This window comes from Aspergillus ambiguus (assembly GCF_047715705.1).
Source record: "Aspergillus ambiguus strain CBS 117.58 unplaced genomic scaffold BDV59scaffold_1, whole genome shotgun sequence".
Lineage (NCBI taxonomy): Eukaryota > Fungi > Ascomycota > Eurotiomycetes > Eurotiales > Aspergillaceae > Aspergillus > Aspergillus ambiguus.
The window spans coordinates 161,071-182,076 of record NW_027395514.1 but is presented as its reverse complement, the minus strand read 5'-3'; the positions used below and the strand labels follow the sequence as shown (position 1 = coordinate 182,076).

Sequence of the window (21,006 nt, the reverse complement as noted above, 5' to 3'; positions counted from 1 at the left end):
TGAAATTCTCCTTTACTTCCATCACTCTAATCTTGTTCTCGTTCTTCTTCCTTCGACTTCATCCCTCGGTCTGCCATTCCTTTCCACCTCGCATTGAGCCGTTTCCTTTCTCTATTCCTTCCCTTCCTTCCATTCTCCTTCTTCTCTTTACTCGTACTTTTCTCTAGTTCCTTTCTCTCGCCTTCTCTTCCTGTCGGAGTTGTCCCCGTATCGGACACGACCCGGTGATCGCTTGACCTCCCTCTTGGAGATTCAAAGAGCCCTAAACTCTTAGCGCCATAAACGATCTTAGCGTTATTAAACTCCCTTGCACCCACAATGGCTCGTGTTCGGAGAAAGTCGAGCAACTTGGGCGCAGACATTCGAGGTGACACCAGCGCTCCCGCCATGTCCACCATGAACGAGGTCAGCCCCATCGAGCCCGAGGCCCCGAAATGGGATCAGGTATGTTTGTCGCGTATCATGAAGTCTCATTATGGCTCTCGTACTCATGGATGACCCTCAGGTAGCGCCGTCTCGTTCGCCCTCGGAGAAGTCCTCCAAGTCGCCGTCGAAGCGTCGCAAGAGTCGGTCCCTCCTCCGTCGGTTTAAGGATATCTGTCTCAAGCACACATGGCTCCTCCCTCTCCTGATTTTGACTGTCCTGTTGTCGGCCTACGCCGTGAACCCGACGCCTTCCAACCCCCTCCACAGCGCCATCTTCTTATCCTATCCCCAACCCCCGAAGACCCCCGGCGGCCCGGTGATGTACGGAAAGGGCCCCAAAGATATCGCATTCGTCTCGTTCTACACCATTGTTCTGTCGTTCACTCGCGAGTTTCTGATGCAGCGCATGATTCGACCCCTCGCCGTGTGGTGCGGCATTCGTGGCAAGGGCAAGACCGCCCGGTTCATGGAGCAGGTGTACACGGCTATCTACTTTGGAATCTTCGGTCCCTTCGGTCTGTACGTCATGAGCCGTTCCGACATCTGGTACTTCAACACGACGGCCATGTTTGAGGGCTTCCCTCACCGGGAGCACGAGGCGCTGTTCAAGGCCTACTACCTCCTCGAAGCTAGTTACTGGGCCCAACAGGCCATCGTGTTGATGCTGCAGCTGGAGAAACCCCGGAAGGACTTCAAGGAGCTGGTGGGCCACCATATCATCACGCTGGCTCTGATCGGTCTGAGCTATCGGTTCCACTTCACCTACATGGGCATTGCGGTGTACATCACGCACGACGTCTCCGATTTCTTCCTTGCGGTATGTTGAAGACTGTCCCCTCCATTTGCAGCTTCTGATCTTTGGTAGACCTCCAAAACCTTCAACTACCTCGATTCCATCATCACCGTCCCCTACTTCGGCCTGTTCGTCGTCATGTGGATCTATCTCCGCCACGTCCTCAACCTGAAGATCCTCTGGGCGGTCCTGACGGAGTTCCGTACCGTGGGGCCCTTTGAGCTGAACTGGGAAACGCAGCAGTACAAGTGCTGGATCAGTCAGTACATCACGTTCGCCCTCCTGGCTAGTCTCCAAGCGGTGAACCTCTTCTGGCTGTTCCTGATTCTCCGCATCCTCAAGAACTACATCTTCAGCAACGTGAAGAAGGACGAGCGCAGTGAGGACGAGGACTCTGAAGAGGAGGAAGAGGAGACAACCGCCCGTGCGACGGGCGCGGAGGTGCCCTCTGTGACGGCGCGAAATGTGGGCAAGGAGAACCAGGCGCCGCAGGTTCTGGTCAACGGGCAACCTCTCCATTCCGGCAAGAAGGACTAATGGACTGTTCGATTCTATGGGACTGGCTCTCCGAGTCCGTTTATATTGAACATATTGCTTTTTATTTTGCTGCCTGGCGCGACAGCTACATCCAAGATCTAATGTTGCATGTGCCCCTTCTTCACTTCACCACTTCTTTTTTTATATATTCGGTCATATGGTGTCTTCGCTGTGACGCTGTTGAATGGATATAGTGATGATTGTACGAGTCACTGGACTGCAGCTTGCTATTACATTTAATCATAATAGACTACGATTCATCGCTGTTCTTCCCAGGTGATTCGATTCGAACCAGCCTTTCACATCTAGTGCACACGTAAGATGGGCAGGGGCTTGTGGTCAAGATTCGGCCACGGTTATTGTTACTCCGTTGCTTGTTTAACACTATGGTCTAGCTAATATACAGAAGCATGACCAGAGCGCAAATGATATTATGTCATCGATTAGGCCTGCGGACGCTCCGGGGACACACTCCCCTTCACTTTGACGGTCTCGGTCTCGCCCTCGCCTTTCTGGCTCTTACCTGGCTCGTTCACGTACGGGTTATCGGAGCGACCCTTGTCGACCTCGATGGTGGTCCGGCCGGGGTTCTCGGGGACGTCTTTGGAAGGCGCCTGGACGGGGTTAGCACGATCGATGTGCGACATGCTCAGTCGGTCAGGGGGGTATGCACCGAAGTGGTTTTCTGCTCCGCATCCCGGTCCGGCTGGGGCGCGGAGTCTCCGGCGGGTGTGTGGGCTTCCTTCGGGGGTCCGTGATCGTGATCGTCGTGGTGGGATTGTTTCGGCGGTTTGTTCCCCAGGAGGTAGTAGAGTCCTGGACCGAGGAGGGTGATCGATCCGATCATCCTGTATGGTACTGTTAGACTGAGGGAGGGATGACATGGTTTAGGTGGATAGATTCTACCAGGGGAGATTGCTCGACGACTGGGCCTCGTGTGATGCCGATGCATAGGTCCGTCGGGCGAACTGCGCGGATGGCCTGGGGACTGCGGATGGACGAGAAGCGCGGAGAAGCGCACGAGGGAAGGCCATTGTCTGGGTTTGAGGTCTGTTGTGAGTATGTAGGGGGAGTCTGGGAGAGAGGGGAAGAGAGAAGAGAGGAGAGGAGAGGGGAAGGACAGTGCTATATACGCCTGCTGGTGTCACTGCTGAAGCTTCCAAGGTATACTTCCGGCAACGGGAGCTGAGCTACCGAGTGACATCATCCCCGCTGGATTCATGACATGACGGTTCTACCCAACCGGGTTCGCATAGACGCCAAATTATTATTTCATTGGGATCCTTCGTCGAGACTGTGGCGGAGGGGATTCCATGGATCCGAGCGCATGCAATCACATCACTATGTGCGCATGCTGGAGTGAGCAGGCGGATTGATTCCTCGATCTGTAGGTATGGAAGTGCAATAGATTGGAACAGCACATATTCAATTGCTGTACCATTCAAGAAATTGCTCTGGCGAATTTGATCTTCAATATTCAATCTGATATCTACCATACTGTCTGATACTGGCGTTTCCAATGTTGTCGGTTGCAAGTATACAGTTCTGCCTCAGGCCGCCGTCTTCCCCGCCTTCGTCTTCATCTTCCTTTCTGATCTTCTCCAACTTCATGCATCCATCTCGGCCTCGGAACCTCTCCCTCAGTCTACCCGTATCCCACCCCTAATCGCTACTCGACTTCGGCGCAATGGGTGACCGACAGGCCCTGCAGCAGAACCTCAACGGTCTGCTTTCCAAGCTCGACGACCCCGACCCGGACATGCGCTACATGTCTTTGAATGATCTGCTTGGAATTCTCAACAATCCCGCATCGGCCTTTCTCACTCACGATCAGCTCACCTCCACGCGATTGGTAGACGGACTCTTGAAATCCCTCGACGACCAGCACGGTGATGTCCAGAACCAAGCATTGAAGTGGTGAGTGTGGAGGAGCTCCGGAGAGCTCGAGAGCTTGAATTTCATCTTCAACTCCTAACGCGTGCAGTCTCGGACCTCTCGTGGTCAGAATCCCTTCCGATAATCTGTCCGCAATCCTCGAGAAGCTCTCCACTCTGACCGCGTCCCACACTATCGACACCTCCGTCCCCAACACGGCCCTCCGAGTCATCGTCACCGCCCTTCCCCGCCCTCAACCGGGTCAGCTCGCCAGCCCCGAAGCGTCAGCCGCCTATTCCTCCATTTCCCGAGTACTAATCCCCCGTCTGATTGGCCCAACACCATCGCCGAGCCGTCGACGGGGCTCTGTGGTCAAAGGGATGTTGGAAAAGGATCCCTCGAAGGGCTTCAGCAGTGACGCAATCGACGTCCTGATCCAAGTCGTCACCTGCTTCGGATCGCAGTTGAGCGAAACGGAGCTGACCGACCTGAAGAACTCAGTCATGGCGATTATCGACAATGACACCGCCGGAACCGTGGTCACAAAAAGAGCCCTGGCGGCTATCTCCGCCCTGGCGCCCCATTTCTCCGATAATCAGTTGAACGACTTCGTCGGGGAGCTCGTGGAGCGGTTCAAATCCCCCAGCATCGTCCACCGCCGACACCTCATCGCGACAGTCGGCAGTCTTGCCAGAAGCGTGCCCTCCAAGTTCGGCCCGCATCTGCCGGTGTTGGCTCCTTTCGTTTTTTCGGCAGTGGATGAGACGGAACTGGCGCAAGTGCGTTATGGATAGATACTTTGATTGAGTCCTTCATTGCTGATCCTCGCAGTAGCTTAGCCCATCTCGGAATACCCATTCTGCTCCATTGGCTGCGTGAATAATGGAGAATGAACGCGGTATGCCGTTGCCCCGGCCTGGCATTGGAATAGACCTCCAACGCACGAGGGCCTTTTTAGAGAGATATCGGGCCAGGAGCCCTTGTATTGAGCGAAGCTCGCATTGTTAAGTCTATTTTATTGAGATAGGACACAAGACCTAATGACCACCCGAAATGAGACGAATTCATTACCCGCTGGGAGTACATGCGGATATTGTTTCCTGCCGTTCTTTTCCCCGTCAGGATATGTACTTGCCCTGAAATGCACCCCGGACAACTCCTTCTTGATTCTAGACAGCGTGGCCATGTTTCTACTTACCTAGATACGCAATGGGAATGAACTTGCAGTCTTCTGCCACCATCCCGCCATCACACATCGCTCCATCTGCCACCCATCTCTTACCACTTTATCTCACACCGTCTTAGTCTCTGCATACTTCAAAATGCATCGGATCCTCATTCTGTCTTGTATAAGTCTCATGAGTTGGGAGGCTTCAAGCAGCCACATTGACTCCCACGTTGAATCCCCAATCTCCGGCATTACTCCCAACCCTGAGAGCGCCGTATCCAACCAGTTGGTGAAACGAGCGACACCGCCAAACTGTGGGCCCGGCGTCGGAGTTTGTTCATCTGGGACCTGCTGCTCGGGTGCAGGTAAGTATCTCGCTGCAGCGGGCAACCATCCCTAACACTTACACGCAGGATACTGTGGAACCACCTACAGTCACTGTGGCTGGCCGATCTGCCAGACCAAGTACGGCCATTGTGACCCTCCAGTGCCTCCCAACGGCCCGCTGACAGACACCATCCCTCGAACTAAACTTGGTAAAGTGCCCTACGGCCCGCTCTCGATTCGCTCCTGCACTGTTCCAGGAACCGTTGCCCTGACCTTCGATGACGGCCCCAACAAGTACACCAGTGCTCTGCTCGACCTGCTGGATAAGTACGACGCGAACGTCACCTTCTTCCTCACCGGAAACGAGAACGCAAAGGCCAACGGGGTGGGAAAGATCGATTCGGAGCCCTCATCTCGCTTGATCCAGCGCATGTATACGAGCGGTCATCAGATCGCCAGCCATACCTGGTCTCATCTGGATCTCAGTGCAATGAGCAGAGAGCATCGCCTCACTCAGATGGTCTGGAACGAGATGGCGCTGCGGAACATCTTGGGCGGAATCCCGACCTACATGCGTCCGCCCTATTCCAGCTGCACCGGCCAATCTGGCTGTCTGGACGATATGTCTACCCTGGGATACCACATTATCTTGTACGACATTGACAGCGAGGATTTCCGCAACGACAATCCGGATTCTATCCAGAAATCCAAGAACATTTTTGATAAGCACGTGGATCAGGATCAGTCTTCGCAGAAGCCGTGGCTCGTCATTGCCCATGATGTTCATGAACAGACTGTCTACAGCCTCACCGAACATATGATCGAGAAACTTGCCGCGAGAGGTTACCGCGCTGTAACTGTGGGCGATTGCCTGGGGGACCCGAGGGAATTCTGGTACCGGAAGGACAGTCGCTTCCCTAACGGCATTCTTTCCAGTCTTTCCACCAATGATTCCCAGGGAATGTATAGTGATCCTATCGTCTCTAAAGTTGGGCTTGATGACATGACGACGGCCGCGCATACGTCTCCTTCCAACAGGTCTGAGGGTGCTACGCTCAGAGCCGGGTCATTTGCTGTGGGTCTGGCCTTGTTGTCTAGTATGGTCTTGATGGGATGAGATTCGTGATCCATGTGTTATGTACTCTTTATCCGAGGAGGAAAGTTTCGCGCCGTCTTCTAATTGATTACGTCGACGATTCATACTGATTGGGCTGCTTGGTCTTCATTCATTCTTCATGCTTTCTGTTTATAGGATTACCAGTCCAGGTGATTGGAATAAGATTTTGAGTTGTCGTTCTTAGATTCTTACATGGGTCAATCGAATGGCAAATTCTTTCTCTTTCTGTTCCGGTCACTGAAGTAAGTATAGCACAGTAAAATGGTATATCTAGCAACAGACGCTTCGTAGATCACGTTCATCTTTCGGTCATCTCATAGATGATACTCAACCCAGTATGTAAGGTATATGTTTAACATAATAATACGACACATTGCACAAAGACTCCGACAATATCGAAAGAAAGGTCACCGCCTGACAATCTTCAGCAGCGGAGCAATTCGAGCCCTTCGACTCAGTCCAACACGATAGGGCACCTTGCTGGTGGTGGAGATGGGACTGTGCTTTGTGGGTCCTTTATTGGACGCAGATGAAGGATCGGGCGTTTGTGGCTCTGACTTTTTGGGGGTCACAGGGAGCGGGTTCTGTGCATTGGATTCCGGCTCGCACGGAGATGTAGCACGAGGAGAAACCGAAATTGGTTCGGCATTGTCGGTTGTAGGTTCGTCAGTGACCGTCTTCGCCATGCTCTCTTGAATCTCTGGAGCCTCTGGTTCTGCAGCGATTTCTGCGGTTTGCTCCTCTGTGGGTAGCTCGGACGTTTTCTTCCTCTTGCGGCCGCGCTTCTTGGGCGCAGGGGTGGATTCGCTATCCTGCTTCGCTTCTGCTTCGGCAGCGTTGTTGTCCGGTTCTGTGACAACGCCGCATTGAGCGTTGGGCTCGTCGGCGACGATATTCGCGGGCTTGTCGTCGACCCATATCACGTCGTCTTCGACGTCAGATTCGCATGTCTTCTTCAGCATTAGCGAGGTGGTTTTCCCGCGTTTGATCTTCTTCTTCTTGGGTTCTCTTGTGGATTTGGTTGGTTCAGATGGGATGCTGTCTCTCGGCTGCTCAGGACCGCCGGTGGGCGCTACCGCTCCGTTGGGGTATTCGGCGGGCATATCCGACTGATGGGAAGATTCAACATTAGAACCTTCAGCTTCTTCCGTGCCTTTCTTCGCGTTCTTCGGCGGTCTCCCGGGCTTCCGTTTCTCCGGCTGTCCCTGGATGGCGGGAGTGGTGGTAGCTGGCTGGGCCAGCTCGTCGTCTTCATCGGCATCCGGCAGACTCTGTTTCTTTTTACGACCTCTTTTCTTTTCCGCCGCTGGCGCGGAGGGGATTTCGACGCAGACTGGGGCTTGGAAGGAAACCTCGAGCATGTTCCCGGCCGGTATGGATTGCTGGAGATCGCCGAGACCAGCGTGGTCGCTTCTAGCCCGGACAATGGAGGAATTCGGTTCCGTGTCGTGGGGAGATGAGATCAATTCCCAGGCCGAGTCGCATCGCCGTGGGCTTGTTTGGATCCGTTCGAGGGGGAAGGGGAATTGGTTGTTTTGGTCGTGAGGGGTTGTGGATGGGTGGAGAGACGACTCGAATAGATTGTAGGATGGAGCGGCTGAGTTGGGATAGTTGTGGCTTGAGAGGTTACTGGAGGGTTGTGTGTGGCCTCCGAGTGCCTGCGGGTATGTATGGCCCTGCGCTTCGGGGTACTCGGTGTTTGGGCCGTTCGTGTATGGGACGGTAGGAGGGCAGCTGGCATCCGGGTGGTGGTACGGTATGGTCGGTATCTCCGGGGCGGCGTGGTTCATATAGTATGGCGTGTTTGGATCCTGGAAGGCATTGTGTGCGTCTGCGAATGGTTGAGGTTCCACGTGCGGCAACTCGGGGCTCATGCGTGATACATGTTGGTCTGCATGATGCGCTTCCTCCTCGTCGTACAGCCGCTGTTGCGCGATACCAATCTCGTTCATTACGGTTCCTGATGTGGCTTCTGTGGTGAGCACCGCAATGCGCCATTGCACTAGACTGATGCGGGTTCCATGCGACAACACTCACCGAGCGACCCTCCCTCGCCGTTGGCGGGGATCCATCTCTCCTCCCGTCGCTGCTGTGACGACGTGAGTCTCGCGTGCGCCGCATCCTGGGACTGCAGAAAATCGTCGAAGTTCACTGCAATCTGGTTGTTTGCGCTGGTGGATTCATCGTCGACCGGGCCATTGCTCGCGGGGTTCTCATTGTCCGGGGGCGGTTGGCGTTCTCGTGGCTTCGCGAGAGGGAGGAAGTCCGCAGCCAGCGGATCTTCTTCGTCGTCTGAGTCCTGGATCACGCGATCCCAGGGCATTGTGCTTTGGATGGGGTGAATGTGTGCTGGGTGTGGTGGAGGAGAGTTGAAGTCGGAGTTGGACCTTATCAGACGCGAAGTGACGCGCTGCCACGTGATGATAAGATTATCTGATGTATACACCTGGAGCGTCAATCAACTACATTGTTATGGGTAATCTGAAAAAGCAAGAAATCGAATCTAGATACAAATCAAATCAAAGGTATCATGGGAAGTTACTGCATGTATCGTTACTCCATCGTGCTCTGCGGCCGCATTACACCCCGTCCGAAGAATTCGCTGACGGTGCCGAACCGATCCTTTGACCGCTGCAGTTCGCCTTTGAATAGGTCGTGCTGGTCTGCCGACTCGACCTGTCGCCGTCGGATTGCCTTGATGGTAGAATTCTCCGGTGCGCAGACTGGACATTCGGCGTCTTCGTCTACCTTGTTCAAGCAGCGTTGGTGGAAGGAGTGTTTGCACAGGAAATGGACCGTAGGGAGGTCGAGCGCTCCGCCGCAGGACATGCACCGTCGTGCTTGGAAAACGACGGGTTTGCTTCCCAGTTGCTCTAGCTCCTGTCTCTTCTTATCTGTCTCGCTGCTGTAGCTGTTGATCAACCGCCGGTTCTAGGGAAGTTAGCTTGGGCTAGGGAACTTCAAGCGGCATGCGGGAACCAACCGATGAGATTTCCTTTCGTTCTCGCTCGATGTTCTCACCAAGGTATCTTTTCACTCTTCCCATTGTCACTACTGCATTGTTGCTCAATGCCTGGATGACCTGGAGCGGAGACATGAGTCCGTCTTCATGGATCCGCTTGAGCACATGATCCAGTTCTTCCCCGGCTTCCTCAAGAATTTTCGGGCTCGAAGCGAAGTACGTTAAGGCGTCGACGTATAGATGCGGTTCTTCCGGGCCGTATTTCTTCAATGCGTTGATAGCGCCGCGAGTGTCCTTTGCAGATGTAAACGATCGGAAAATATCTGAGCGGAGGCCTTCCTGTTCCCTCACGAGTGTTGATCCTTCTCGGAAACCTGAGAGATCAGACAGTAATAGAACACTGGACGTGGATATCGGGATCTGGTAGCTGTCAGTATTCAAGCATGAGTGGTGTAAGGATAACGGACGTACATCTTTGCCTTCAATGAGCCTCTTAGCTTTGTGCTCCCACGCCTGTTTCTCAGCCGCGTACTTCTCCCGAGAAGATGCATCCAGGTACATCTCGAAGAGGGTAGTATAAAGATCTACTTTATCGTCCTCTTTTAGTGTCTCCTTGTCGATCAGGGCCTCGAGGAAGGCGATGAACTCCTGAGGATGACCCACAAAAGCCGAGAAGGCCGTTCGTGGTTTCGGGGGCTGGTACTGAGGGGTGGCATCATCCAGTTTATCCTCCTGGGTAGACTGCGTCTCAACGGCTTCTGACTTTCCGGCACTTGCGTTCATGAGAGGCAGAGGGAGAAATGCCGCCAAGCTTTGCAAGGTACTGCCCGACTGTGCCTGCGGCTCAGGCGGCGATTCGACCTCAGTCCTCGGTTTATACTCTCCTTTATAGTACTCAATGAACAGCTCCGTGGCTTGCTGCGGGCAGTTGGACAACAGGACGCGGGCGTATTTCATCAAGTTATCATAGGCCTATTATATTAGCATAATCCATGCAACCCAGGTAGTGTCCACATACCAGTTCAGGGTCCAGCCGCCAGATATACTCGACAGCCTCTGCATACTTCTTAGAGTCCTCGATGAGGATATCGACCACCATATCATTCTCGCCGTACTTTGTAGCGAGGTAAGCGGCCTGCTCATAATATCCGCCTTGACGGCACATCGCGATGGCAGTTTCCAGATCAAACTTGAGCTCGCCGGGAGCTTTAATGAATGCATCTAGCTTGCTTGTGTCTTTCAGCTTGGCGTAGCAATTGAGCAGCAATGTTGTATGGTCAACCGTGGCACGATCGTGATCGTGCAGCTCCTCGAGATACTCGATCAAGTTATGAATGCGTTGCGTGTCGAGATACTATTTCCATTAGTATGGTACGCGCTAGCTCGGTCAGCAAGTCACCAACCTTGCGAATAACCTGCGAAGGTTCAGTGTTGTCGATAGCCCGGAGATACTGCTGCATCGCTGTGTCGTAATCACCTTTCTGGTAGAGGAAGTCGCCATACTTCCGGTAGATGGCATTCTGCTGCAGAGTATCGACACCTTTCTTCTGCGCGAGGTTGATAGCCAGGATGTACAGGTTGCGCTGGTACAGAATCTCGAGTTTCTGCTGCAGGCTCTTCTCACGATAACGGAAGACCTGACAATGTCAGTTGCACGGCCAACCCCTCCCGATGAGACACATACCTTGCCGTCCGTGGTCAGTAGAAACAAGTCTCCCCACTCGATGAAGACCCGCTTCACAGAGGAGACCAAAGACTCGGAGTGGGCAATGAACTTGAGATCGGTGTCGAGCAGAGTGAAAGTAGTCGTATTAAACATCCCATCGATCTGGCTCATGCCCAGGTTTCTCGAGTCGCCATTGGGCGACCGGATTTTCGGGGGGCATACCAGCGCGATGTAATCCTTGAAGAGGCTGAGAGAACTCTTGTTGCTCTCGAACGCATAGCTAGGTCCCCGTCCATGCGGCCCGTACGTGTATATCGCATCCTCCCGAGCAACGAGGACATCCCCCGTGAACTCATCCAAGGCCATGCATCCCACCGCGCAGCCCGTGTCTTCCAGAACCCGTGCCGGCTGGCCCTGTCCCCGACCCGAGATGACCAACGCGAGGATCCGGTTCGTTGTCGAGATATACAGGGCCCCCACGGGCCCGCTTTGGACCTCTAGGCCAGTCACTGGTTCTTCCGACTCAAAGACCACGCGCTGCCGCGCTCCGCGGTCGTGGATCAGGTCTCCGCGGATGACGGCGACGGAGCCATTCCCGAACCCCACGGCCACCTGAGAGAGGTCGGACAGGGCAGCGAAGGCAGTCACCTATGCCGAGAGAAGATTAGACAGGGATAGCCTAGGGATTGGGAAGGGAGGATCACGTACGGGGAACAGCCTTCGAGCGTTCTGGATCGAGGTTGTGGAGAGGCATCGCGGGGCTCCGGTCTTCTTCTCGGCGATGTCAAGCGCCCAAACCTTCAGAACCGGCTCGTTTAGAAGATCCTCCGCTATGGTCACTAGAAGCGCCGTCCCTTCGACCTGTTTGACATGTACGATGGAACCGCTGTCGGAGGCCTTGAACGATCGCACGGCCTTGAACCCGGAGGAAACGATATGGACAAAGCCGTCGGTGGTTCCGAGGAAGACATTCGCAGAGCCGGTGCAGAGGGCGGATATATCAGACTATTACATGTTAATTAGCGAATGTTTGCTGAAGTCGAGGAGATGGTCGTACCTTGAACTTGGATAAGCTCTCCTCCGGCAGCTTGACAGGGGAGACGTCGAAGAAGTTGAAAGCTTTCCACTGAGAAAGGTCGTCAGTATGAGTAGATGCGAACTGCGGAGTTCTATGCGTACTGATGTCAGAGCCATTTGGACGTTGCTGGCGCCATGGACTGATGCGACGGAGAGAAGGCTGTTGATCTGAAGCTGCGGCAGTCGGGGAGATCGCAGAGCTCCGCCGCGCTAAGCCCGACCGGTGACGTGACGCTTGCGGCGAGCAGCTCCACCATTCTCCGGGATACATTTGATCATGATAGTAATGGTTTAGTTTATTAAATATGATTATTTACTCCAGTGCTACTCTAATACACATATTAACCTTGGACTATACATAATATATATCATGAGGTATCACTAAATGCATCCATACTTGCCACATGTCAAGAACGAGTCTGAAAAGAAGTACCAGCTTCTCTAAACTACTAGAACCATGCCGAGTGAACCACTAACCAGTAATATCCACACCAAAAGCTGACTTCTTTGAATTTTGCGACGAAGGGCCCTGTGATTTCTTGCACTTCTGAAGGTCCTTCGTGAAATCAAAGCTTTGCTGGAGCCAACTACCAGCTTCCGCGATCGCCTGGGTGAGATTAAAACTGTCTGCGCCCGGGTATTGTGCATCCTGTGCGGTTGGAGGTGTGGTCCCCGTTAAGGTCATCGGCAGCGGACTAGGCTGAGTTTGGGTATGATAGCCCTGTATCTCTGGAGACCGCCGAGGCATTGAATCTGGGACCCTCTCGATACCGGATTTCAATGAGTCTGGAGCATGTTCTTCCAGGAATGGTGTCGAGATGCCGAAACTGGTGGTTTTTGGCTTGCCTGCGCATGTCGACTTCTTCATGGAGGACTTCATATAGTAGTTAACCTTGTCAACCTTCTTCTCTGTGCTGAAAGCAAAAGGAGTAGCGGCATTTATCATGCATTGCGTACTCAGCATCTGGCCTCTTGAAGTGTCCGGTGCTTTTGAACGATCGGTTCCTTTCTCGGCGGTAGGAGAGGCAAGCCGGCGGAATGGTGTAATATCAGAATTTGGGGGCAGGTTGCTAGCCTGCACCGCGTGAACTTGGTTCTGTGAAGCCGCAAGAACATGTTCTGGGCTTCCTAGATCGTGCTGGAACGATCTCTGTGCGAGGAGGAGAGCCGCCTGTGTTGAGAATTCGGCATCAGCCACGACCCCTGCATCGCTGTCTCCGTTACCTTTCGGGACAGCTGTTGAATGCAAGGAAGTCACGTAACCCGTCATCGTTGGAGCTGCGCTCACCTGTTGAGCCGAAGGAATCTTCTCACTAATGGAAGCACCTGTTGGGTGAGAGTGCTCAACACCTGATCTAGGTATGCTGTCCACCGGGTTGGAAGCATTTTCCAGGGTAGCAGATTCCTGGGCATCCAGGTCTGGAGGAGCAATCACCTGTGGATTGTGCGTTTCAGGTGCTATGCCATCACCGGACTCGTCTTTTCCACCACTTTCTGAAGCGGGTGGTTTCTTAGACGGTGAGGTAGAGGCAGCATGTCTCCTCCGACGGAACTCAAACTTCGGTAGATTTGATTGCGAGGACAAGACGTAAAGCGAATTCTGAGGATTAACCGTATCCGAAGTGTGCTTTTGTGCACTCGAGCAAGGGCGTTGTTCAGCGCTTGGAGTTGCACTTTTGGTGATCTTTTCGGGGGTCATGCCAGCACGAGGACGTTTTTGAGGGGACGATGTTACGGCTCTTTCCCGAGCCACCAGCTCCTCGTGGATTCCATCAGCACCGTCCCGTCGGTGTTTTGAGCGTGAAGTCTTCTTGGTGTGATTTCTCATGTCAAAGTGGTGGGAGTTAGATGGCGTAGGGGAGGTGGGCGGATCGATGGTCTGGAACCCCGTCCTCTTCCGATCCTTCTTCAGCCAGTTCTCGTCTGTATGCTTGACGGGAGTCGGATGATACGATTGGGGACTCGGGTCCCTCGTGCGTACCCACGGCAAGGCGCGCTTCCTCGCTGTATCTGGGGAGATCGACGTTTGGTCATGCCTGTCGGGTGCTGGTTTGCTGTGAGAGCTAACGGCGACTGAACTACGTTTCACCGGAGTAGGACGAGGCCTCGCACTGCGGGGTTCCTCTGGAGCATAGTGTTGTCTCCGCTTCCGCGGGTTGGTTTCGTCGACAACGGGGCTGTTGTCCTGCCTGTGCGACTGCTTGATCTCGGATGTCGTTGGAGGCCTCCGTTTACGATCCTTCTTCCATGGGTTCACCCAACCGTTGTCGAACGGACCGCGCAGCGAGGCGGACAGGATAAACAAAGGCTTGCCTTGATCGTAAGCATCTGCGAGTTTCTGGATCCTCCGGCGCTGAGCGACACGACCGGGCTCATCCAGCTCCTCATCGGAGCCGATGATGTCGTCGATATCGAGGTGTGAGGGGGGAGGCGAACAGGTTTCCAGGGCAAGCGGGGAAACCGGTTGACCAGGCGGCATCAGGGTGAGACGGCGGACGACGTCATGAATGGGCGGAAAGAGGGAAGGCGGCAGTGGCAGCAGCAGCGGAGAACTGACTGCATGGGAGAAACCGAGGGGGAAGGTGTCATGTCAAGCGAGAGGGCGTTTAGCGAGACGTCATGGGAAGGTAAGTGAGGCTGTGACGGCGGTAGTTGCGTCGCCAAAAGGAAAACCACTTAACGCGTCGCTTCCGGGGCAACCGTTATGTAAGCACCACTACCCTAACCAGTTAGTTATCTAGGGAAGCGCCTCAGGCTATGCAAAGTCTAGGTATTTTTTTTTTTTTTGGAAATTATTACATCGTATAAGGTAGGTAGGGATAGTTTCAGAAGTATCGTTTTATTATCATCCAGCAGTATCTACCAAGTTGGAACCGAAGATGCAAGGAGGTCCACCAGGTAATTAGATAAGTACCTATGTCCCTGAGGTACTACCTAGGTACTACCTAGGTACTAGATAGGTACCTATACCGGTCTCCGCCGTACAGTACCAGCTGTAGATACCCAAGTAGGTACCAAGGATCTACCAACTGACTTAACGCCATCGTGGAGAGAGACGCGGGGTTGCCCGGACCACCTGGGCTAAGAATTAACTGCTGTTATTATCTAAGATCGATCGGGTCCACCCGCAAACCGCCTGCATCGGCCGCATCATAACAATCCAGACCTGCATCAACAACGCCATGTTCCTCCTCCCTTGAGCGCCCCCCGTTCAATGGCGTCTTGTTTATCCCGCTGGACGCATTCCTATACTTATTTATACCCCTTATACTATACCCTGCATGGAGCCACGGGACTGACGCCCGTGCCGCATCCCGCCATAACAAACCATGGGCAATCAACCATGGCTCGACAGTCTCTCCGATGACTGGGTGTCCCAGCCAGGAACTCCCCCAGCTTCCACGACCAACAACGACGACAACAACAAAAACAACACCAACAATCCTAGTCACTCGCGTCGCTCCAGTCTGCAGAACTCCCCTAGTCGCATTCCAGTCCCCGCCCGTCGGTCCGTCGAACCCTCGCTACCTTCCCCCGGCGACAAGAAAAAAGTCCCTCGACCCTGTCACTTCGTCAAGAAGGAACCGCCGACTCCCAAAACCCCCCGGACTCCCAAGACGCCCTCCAAGTGGCGCTCCCCCGTCCCCGATAAAACCAAGAAGAAGAGTCCCAAACCCACCCCTCCCTCGGCGCGCCGAAAACAGCCCGTCATGGATACAAGATCGCCGCTGCGGTCTGTGTCCAATGTGTCGAGCCAACCCGGCGAACCGAGTACCGTCCAGGTGCGGCCCAAGAAGAACCGGGATCAAGAAGAGACCCCCGAATGGCGCAAGAGGCTGGTGCAGGGAGAGATCCCTTCTGGAGAGCAACGCGACCTCTTTGCGCCCATTGGCCTGGAGAGCGTCTTCAAGCCTCCCACCCCCGGGTCCGAGGAACAGCAGAACAACGCCATCCCCAAACTAAAACATACGGATGACCTCTGGGGGTTCGATGACACGATCCAATCCAAGTCCGAGACGCGCCCGACTCACGACGATGATGACGATAATGACTCCCTTCCCCCGCAACAGAACCCGCAATCAACAAAGCCACCGCGCGACAACAATGAGAACCTAGCGTCGTCCCCACCACTCTCGCCAACGGGGACTCTGGCCATAAAGAAGGGCGCTGAGAGGGCTCAGCAAAACAAAACAGAACTTGAACACTCCCAGGACGACTCTCAAATGAGAACCGCGAGTGGCTTGGAGGACCTCCGGAACGAAGGGATCACCCCCATCACCTTTTCGCGCACCAACACAGTGGATGGGCACGCAACGTCGGAGGTTATAAAGTCAGCCCTGAAGCAGGTCACAGGCAAACTGGAGAAGCTATCCTTGCCCCAGTACGAGCGACCCGATTCCAGAGCAAGCGACAGCATTCTACTGAACCAACCCACCGACTTCGCGATCGACACCCTGCCCGACGACGATCTTTTCGACGTGACAAGCCATTCGCTACCACAGGATCTATCAACCGGCACATTGGACTATCCGCAACACCTCACCAGGGAACAGTATCTCAGTGAGGCGTCTCTTCGTAGGAGACGTCTCGCTCCTCCCTCATTTCCCTCACAACATCTCTCCCCATTCCTTCCACCTAACGCCAGAATCCGAAGCTCTCCCCCTTTCTACAATCGTGCAAACCCCATGACCGATCCGCCTTCCTTCCCTAGACCATCCCCCGCACATGCCAGACCGTCGACCGCCGGCCAGGCGGAGGAGATCAAGCGAAAAGCTATGCCCTCCTCCGGTAGTCCCCTGAAGCTCTTTGGAAACCACGATACCTTCACCAACAATCGATTGATGCGTCGCATGAGCCAATTCGAGGAGACTTTCGGCGGTGTCTCGGAAGAAGATGAGCCCGTCTCGCCGTCGGAGGAAGCCCGGCGCAAAGGCGAATCCAGAGGTCACCTCAGTGCAAAGCTTGATCGACACGACCGCCCGCGGTCCCGAAACACTCCCAATCCTCGTCTTACTCGCTTCGGCGACGGACAGCTGGACAACTTCGATTTCTCAGATACGAGCCCGTACGAGCCGAAGCTGTTGAACCACGACGCCCAAGACAACGAGGTCCGTCCCTCATCGCGCCGTCGACGCTATCTGCGCCGTAGTTCGCATCGTGACTTCAGCGTGGAATCCACTTTGAGCAAATCGAACTCACACCTGAAGCCCAAGCCCACGCTTCTGACGAGCACGCGACTCAAGGGCAGTACCACTGGAACCGCAGGCATGAGTTCCCAAGGCTCGGGTACAAACCGGACATCCAACAGCCCTGCGAAGGATCCCACACCGAAGCGTCGCCGAACAGTTCTTCCGTCTGTGAGCTCCCAAGAGGGTGATTCGGGTGTAGAGGCCCCATATGGCCCTCAAAACGACCAACTGTCCTTGCTGCAAAAGAGTTTGATGCAGCAAGGCGTCGAGTATAACAAGGACCTCCTGCTGCCACCAGAATCGACCCACCGGCCGAGAACCCCAACTCCCAGTCAGATCAGGTCGTCTACCAGACAACGATCTCCTCCAAATCGCAACTTATTGCTGCGCGAATTTTACGGTGAAGGAGAGGACTCCCTTCCTGATGCCAATGTCCCAAAGGTCCGAGTTACCGGTGCCAATGAAGAGATTCGAAAGGGGTCCATTACGACTCAAGATTTTCTCAATGAGGCGACGAAGATTATGGATATCATCCGATCCAAAGGCAGGAAAACCGGCAGCCTTCCCAACGTCGAAGAGTATGAGTCCGAATCCGAGGGCAAAAGCGAGAACGATTACGAAGATGAATCTACCCAAGAGGAGTTCTCCCGTCCCCCAAGTCGCGACGGGGTGGACATAAGAAAGTTGCGAGAGCCCAAGGAGCCAAACCCTCGCATTTTGAGCCACCTCAAAAAGTTCCAAGAACAAGACGATCTGGAACTAAGCGTCAACCTTCCTGCGGAGGGCATCGTTGCAGACCGGCGCAAGCGGAAGCAACCTACGCAATCGTTCGACGACGACAATGACTTCCTCAATACACACATCTCCTCGAAGAGCTTTAGCACTCGTTCTATCCCCACAGGGTCTTCCCACAGCTCCCACAAGAAAGGTCTTTTGCCCTCCGATCTGGTATCGCATTTGATTCCAGAAGAGGTCAATGGGTTCACCTATGACCGCTACAGGAACCTGTGGGTTAGGGAGAAACCCAGAAGGTCGCCTGAGAAGCCCAAGGGAGACGACAGTGAAGACGATCCCTTCCAAGATATTCCGGACCTTAGTGTCGACGAAATCCAGGAGATGATGCGGATACAGGCTTCTCTGTCTGGCGATGCTGGTCACTCTGTTGACATTGTTCCCCAAAGCCCAGCCAACGTTGCACCCCAAGATGAGCGGACCCAACCACACATGAAAGCCGAGGACCAATCTGGAAACTTCAGTTCCGTTCAATCCAAGGCGACTCGCTTCACTTCTAGCTTCCCGAATTCCGGAACTGGGGCAACCTCTGTAGACTCCAATGGAGGCAGAAGTCGCGAAGCCTCAAGCGAGGCAAGCCATGAAATCCACTTGCAAGAGGGACGGCTCTCTAGACCCCCGTCTCTTCGAAAGGAACGCAACAAGCAAGCTCGTGTCGTGACCATCAGCTTTTCATCGCCGCTTGTCTCGCAAGTTACATACAGCGACCATGAAAGCCCCGTCAAACTCCAGAAAAACGAGAAAGCTGACCCTGAACCGGAAGCGGAGACTAACGAGCAGGCCTCCGCTGGCTCTTCACAGAACCAAACGGTCGAACAGCCATTCCTCAAGCGTTCTATGTCTAGGATTGATGAAACGAGTGAAGAGACCGCCGATAACCTGATGCTGGTGCGAAGAAACGCAGAGAACCCCTGGTCGACCCCGGGTAAAGAAGGCTCAGATGGGTCACTTGCTGTTCTCCGGGATGCCCCCGACCCGAGCTACAACAGCTTTCATCTCAGCCCTTTGCCAGATTTTACCGTTGATCAAATAGATCAACCTTTGCAACTTGAGATGAGCTACGTGGCCCAGCGTACGCACCCTACATCCTTGCGCCAAGTACACGGAACATTCGCTCTGGCAACTGAGGATTTGGTCAAACATATCACTGAGGCTGAACCATTCGAACCATACTGGGAGCACGTTCGACGGTTGGTACTCCGTCGCAAGGGCCTCATCACTCTTCATAAGCTCTCTGATTTCTGCCCTCGACTGGAGTATCTCGACGTGTCGTTCAATGAGATTGGCCAACTGAGCGGAGCCCCCTCCACTTTGAGAACCCTGAAGATCCAACAAAACTATCTGTCCAATCTGACATCGTGGGGACATTTGGGCAATCTACAATACTTGGATGTTTCAGGCAATGGTCTGGAGAGTTTGGATGGATTCAGTGGCTTGATCCACTTAAGAGAGCTCAATGCCAGCAACAACAAGATCCGAGACATTGAGGGGTTGTACGATTTGGATGGACTACTCAGCTTAAAACTGAGCAACAATAACATGACAGCGGTGGACTTTGAGGGAGCAGAGCTGTAAGTAATGCCGGTCCTCCTGTGTTATCGTCGATATCTAACCGTGTGCACTTTTAGGACTCGTCTGCAAGAGCTGGATCTGAGCCACAATCAGTTAATGTCGGTCCGGAGTATCGAATCGTTGTCAGCTCTGGAGAGGCTGGATCTCAGCTCCAATCATCTTAGCAACGTCGATCTAACGTCACCTCTAACCACCTTGCGGTCACTGAAGCTCTCGAACAACCAGTTTTATAACCTTGATGTCGGCGTATTCCCATCTCTGACATTGTTATACCTGGACCAAAATTACCTCTCGACAATATCCGGCCTTGGTCAATGCCGCAACCTAGAGGTCCTTTCGGCTAGGGAACAAACTATGTCAGCAGAGAATGACAACGGATTTTTCGACATTGACCTCGGCTTGGCGAAAGACGTTCGCAAGGTGTATTTGTCTTCAAATCGGCTATCCCTGCAGAGCCTCTCGCCATCAAATCCACTTCTGAGTTTACAACTACTGGACGCTGCATCATGCAGCATTCAGGCTCTGCCTCCAGATTTTGCGCTGAACTTCCCCAACGTCAAAGTCCTCAATCTGAATTTCAACTCTCTTACGGGCATTAGCGAGCTAGCTGGCATGAACTGCCTTTCTCGTCTGACGGCTGCCGGGAACTGTATCTCTCGTCTGCGGAGACTCTGCCAGGTCTTGAGTGTTATTGGACGGACAAACAAGAACAAGCTCTGCTCCCTACATAAAGTCGATGTCAGAGGGAACCCCCTTACTGTGAGGTTCTATCCTCCGGCTGTCACAGGGAACGGGAAGCCCGGTGATGCAAAGCAATTGGCAACGAGGGTGGAGAAGAAGCCGGTCCCCCAAGAGGACGGCGGCTTAGATATTCCGTCTGCTCTGGCGGAATTTAAACGCGAAGACCACGATATCAACCGCCCGATCTTTGAGGACGAACAGTCCGACGTGGTTGATGGACATGAGATTGAAATCAATGACCCCTACACCCTTCCTCCTGCGGACTCCCAGGCTGATCTGAAATATCTTGCTCGTCTGGACCGTCCAACTCGCCTTCGACGGAGTATTTTCGAACTTATGCTCTACGCAGGCACGGGAGGCTCCGTGAAATTTCTAGATGGATTAGACTTACGGCCAGTTCTTGAGGAAGGCTCGGATATGGACCGTGCTTGGATGAAGCTGGAGAAACTTGGTGTTCTCAAGAAAAAGGCTATCACCGCTTGATTTGGAAATTTTGCACTCGGTGAGATTTTAGGAAGATACCCGACGGTTTATGGGCTTAGCGTGTGTATTTTGTTCGACTAGCGGTCGATTGCATTGCCAAATGGCGTTTTGTCAGATTAATCACATTTCTTAGAGGTTTACTTTTAGCGCCTGGTATGGAAAAACAACGAATTTGTTTCTTAACGCTCTACTTTTGAGAATCTAAAGCCTTGTTTTACAGCGTTTACTAACACAACTGGGGGTATAAGATAGCATGTCCCTACTGGATACATATGTTCTAT

At 53.6% G+C, this 21,006-nt stretch overlaps 8 protein-coding genes across 8 annotated transcripts; 4 read left to right on the top strand and 4 right to left on the bottom strand.

Annotated features, from left to right (window-relative positions):
* Positions 1 to 24: 24 nt before the first annotated feature.
* On the top strand, positions 25 to 2,073 carry BDV59DRAFT_166268 (TLC domain-containing protein). Its single transcript, XM_073687678.1, has 3 exons — positions 25 to 444; positions 506 to 1,243; positions 1,292 to 2,073. The coding sequence occupies exons 1-3, from the start codon at positions 319 to 321 to the stop codon at positions 1,754 to 1,756; spliced, it is 1,329 nt and encodes a 442-aa protein (XP_073552901.1). The 5' UTR covers positions 25 to 318; the 3' UTR covers positions 1,757 to 2,073.
* Positions 2,074 to 2,831, bottom strand: BDV59DRAFT_166266 (uncharacterized protein). Its single transcript, XM_073687677.1, has 3 exons — positions 2,663 to 2,831; positions 2,430 to 2,604; positions 2,074 to 2,370 (listed from the first exon to the last, which is right to left on the bottom strand). The coding sequence occupies exons 1-3, from the start codon at positions 2,788 to 2,790 to the stop codon at positions 2,200 to 2,202; spliced, it is 474 nt and encodes a 157-aa protein (XP_073552900.1). The 5' UTR covers positions 2,791 to 2,831; the 3' UTR covers positions 2,074 to 2,199.
* Positions 2,832 to 3,333: 502 nt separating this feature from the next.
* BDV59DRAFT_603 (uncharacterized protein) lies at positions 3,334 to 4,732 on the top strand. Its single transcript, XM_073696731.1, has 3 exons — positions 3,334 to 3,673; positions 3,741 to 4,410; positions 4,466 to 4,732. The coding sequence occupies exons 1-3, from the start codon at positions 3,444 to 3,446 to the stop codon at positions 4,508 to 4,510; spliced, it is 945 nt and encodes a 314-aa protein (XP_073552899.1). The 5' UTR covers positions 3,334 to 3,443; the 3' UTR covers positions 4,511 to 4,732.
* Positions 4,690 to 6,393, top strand: BDV59DRAFT_607 (chitin deacetylase CDA6). Its single transcript, XM_073696745.1, has 2 exons — positions 4,690 to 5,164; positions 5,213 to 6,393. The coding sequence occupies exons 1-2, from the start codon at positions 4,954 to 4,956 to the stop codon at positions 6,241 to 6,243; spliced, it is 1,242 nt and encodes a 413-aa protein (XP_073552898.1). The 5' UTR covers positions 4,690 to 4,953; the 3' UTR covers positions 6,244 to 6,393.
* Positions 6,394 to 6,414: 21 nt separating this feature from the next.
* BDV59DRAFT_166261 (uncharacterized protein) lies at positions 6,415 to 8,602 on the bottom strand. Its single transcript, XM_073687676.1, has 2 exons — positions 8,281 to 8,602; positions 6,415 to 8,203 (listed from the first exon to the last, which is right to left on the bottom strand). Exons 1-2 carry the CDS (start codon positions 8,564 to 8,566, stop codon positions 6,651 to 6,653), a joined length of 1,839 nt encoding a protein of 612 aa, XP_073552897.1. The 5' UTR covers positions 8,567 to 8,602; the 3' UTR covers positions 6,415 to 6,650.
* Positions 8,603 to 8,712: 110 nt separating this feature from the next.
* On the bottom strand, positions 8,713 to 12,116 carry BDV59DRAFT_166260 (tethering complex subunit PEP5). Its single transcript, XM_073687675.1, has 9 exons — positions 12,051 to 12,116; positions 11,929 to 11,997; positions 11,580 to 11,876; positions 10,890 to 11,519; positions 10,609 to 10,842; positions 10,224 to 10,559; positions 9,677 to 10,177; positions 9,227 to 9,625; positions 8,713 to 9,174 (listed from the first exon to the last, which is right to left on the bottom strand). Exons 1-9 carry the CDS (start codon positions 12,063 to 12,065, stop codon positions 8,797 to 8,799), a joined length of 2,859 nt encoding a protein of 952 aa, XP_073552896.1. The 5' UTR covers positions 12,066 to 12,116; the 3' UTR covers positions 8,713 to 8,796.
* A 121-nt stretch (positions 12,117 to 12,237) lies between these two features.
* On the bottom strand, positions 12,238 to 14,560 carry BDV59DRAFT_166259 (uncharacterized protein). The gene has a single exon (XM_073687674.1). It carries the CDS (start codon positions 14,425 to 14,427, stop codon positions 12,421 to 12,423), a length of 2,007 nt encoding a protein of 668 aa, XP_073552895.1. The 5' UTR covers positions 14,428 to 14,560; the 3' UTR covers positions 12,238 to 12,420.
* A 541-nt stretch (positions 14,561 to 15,101) lies between these two features.
* BDV59DRAFT_166258 (uncharacterized protein) lies at positions 15,102 to 20,935 on the top strand. The gene is made up of 2 exons (XM_073687673.1): positions 15,102 to 19,500; positions 19,558 to 20,935. The coding sequence occupies exons 1-2, from the start codon at positions 15,278 to 15,280 to the stop codon at positions 20,723 to 20,725; spliced, it is 5,391 nt and encodes a 1,796-aa protein (XP_073552894.1). The 5' UTR covers positions 15,102 to 15,277; the 3' UTR covers positions 20,726 to 20,935.
* The last annotated feature ends 71 nt before the right edge of the window (positions 20,936 to 21,006 follow it).

Bases quoted from the DNA above. Each gene is read 5' to 3' on its own strand.
- BDV59DRAFT_166260 (XM_073687675.1), bottom strand. The intron at 9,626-9,676 runs GTACGTCCGTTA...GACAGCTACCAG, and splicing joins GGCTCATTGAAGGCAAAGAT to ATCCCGATATCCACGTCCAG. The intron at 9,175-9,226 runs GTTGGTTCCCGC...TAACTTCCCTAG, and splicing joins AACGAAAGGAAATCTCATCG to AACCGGCGGTTGATCAACAG.
- BDV59DRAFT_166259 (XM_073687674.1), bottom strand. From the start codon at position 14,427: ATGCCGCCTGGTCAACCGGTTTCCCCGCTTGCCCTGGAAACCTGTTCG.
- BDV59DRAFT_166261 (XM_073687676.1), bottom strand. From the start codon at position 8,566: ATGCCCTGGGATCGCGTGATCCAGGACTCAGACGACGAAGAAGATCCG. The intron at 8,204-8,280 runs GTGAGTGTTGTC...AAGCCACATCAG, and splicing joins CGGCGAGGGAGGGTCGCTCG to GAACCGTAATGAACGAGATT.
- BDV59DRAFT_603 (XM_073696731.1), top strand. From the start codon at position 3,444: ATGGGTGACCGACAGGCCCTGCAGCAGAACCTCAACGGTCTGCTTTCC. The intron at 3,674-3,740 runs GTGAGTGTGGAG...TAACGCGTGCAG, and splicing joins CAGAACCAAGCATTGAAGTG to TCTCGGACCTCTCGTGGTCA. The intron at 4,411-4,465 runs GTGCGTTATGGA...TCCTCGCAGTAG, and splicing joins ATGAGACGGAACTGGCGCAA to CTTAGCCCATCTCGGAATAC.
- BDV59DRAFT_166258 (XM_073687673.1), top strand. From the start codon at position 15,278: ATGGGCAATCAACCATGGCTCGACAGTCTCTCCGATGACTGGGTGTCC. The intron at 19,501-19,557 runs GTAAGTAATGCC...GTGCACTTTTAG, and splicing joins GACTTTGAGGGAGCAGAGCT to GACTCGTCTGCAAGAGCTGG.
- BDV59DRAFT_607 (XM_073696745.1), top strand. From the start codon at position 4,954: ATGCATCGGATCCTCATTCTGTCTTGTATAAGTCTCATGAGTTGGGAG. The intron at 5,165-5,212 runs GTAAGTATCTCG...ACTTACACGCAG, and splicing joins GACCTGCTGCTCGGGTGCAG to GATACTGTGGAACCACCTAC.
- BDV59DRAFT_166266 (XM_073687677.1), bottom strand. From the start codon at position 2,790: ATGGCCTTCCCTCGTGCGCTTCTCCGCGCTTCTCGTCCATCCGCAGTC. The intron at 2,605-2,662 runs GTAGAATCTATC...AGTACCATACAG, and splicing joins TCGTCGAGCAATCTCCCCTG to GATGATCGGATCGATCACCC. The intron at 2,371-2,429 runs GTGCATACCCCC...AACCCCGTCCAG, and splicing joins CGGAGCAGAAAACCACTTCG to GCGCCTTCCAAAGACGTCCC.
- BDV59DRAFT_166268 (XM_073687678.1), top strand. From the start codon at position 319: ATGGCTCGTGTTCGGAGAAAGTCGAGCAACTTGGGCGCAGACATTCGA. The intron at 445-505 runs GTATGTTTGTCG...GATGACCCTCAG, and splicing joins AGGCCCCGAAATGGGATCAG to GTAGCGCCGTCTCGTTCGCC. The intron at 1,244-1,291 runs GTATGTTGAAGA...GATCTTTGGTAG, and splicing joins TCTCCGATTTCTTCCTTGCG to ACCTCCAAAACCTTCAACTA.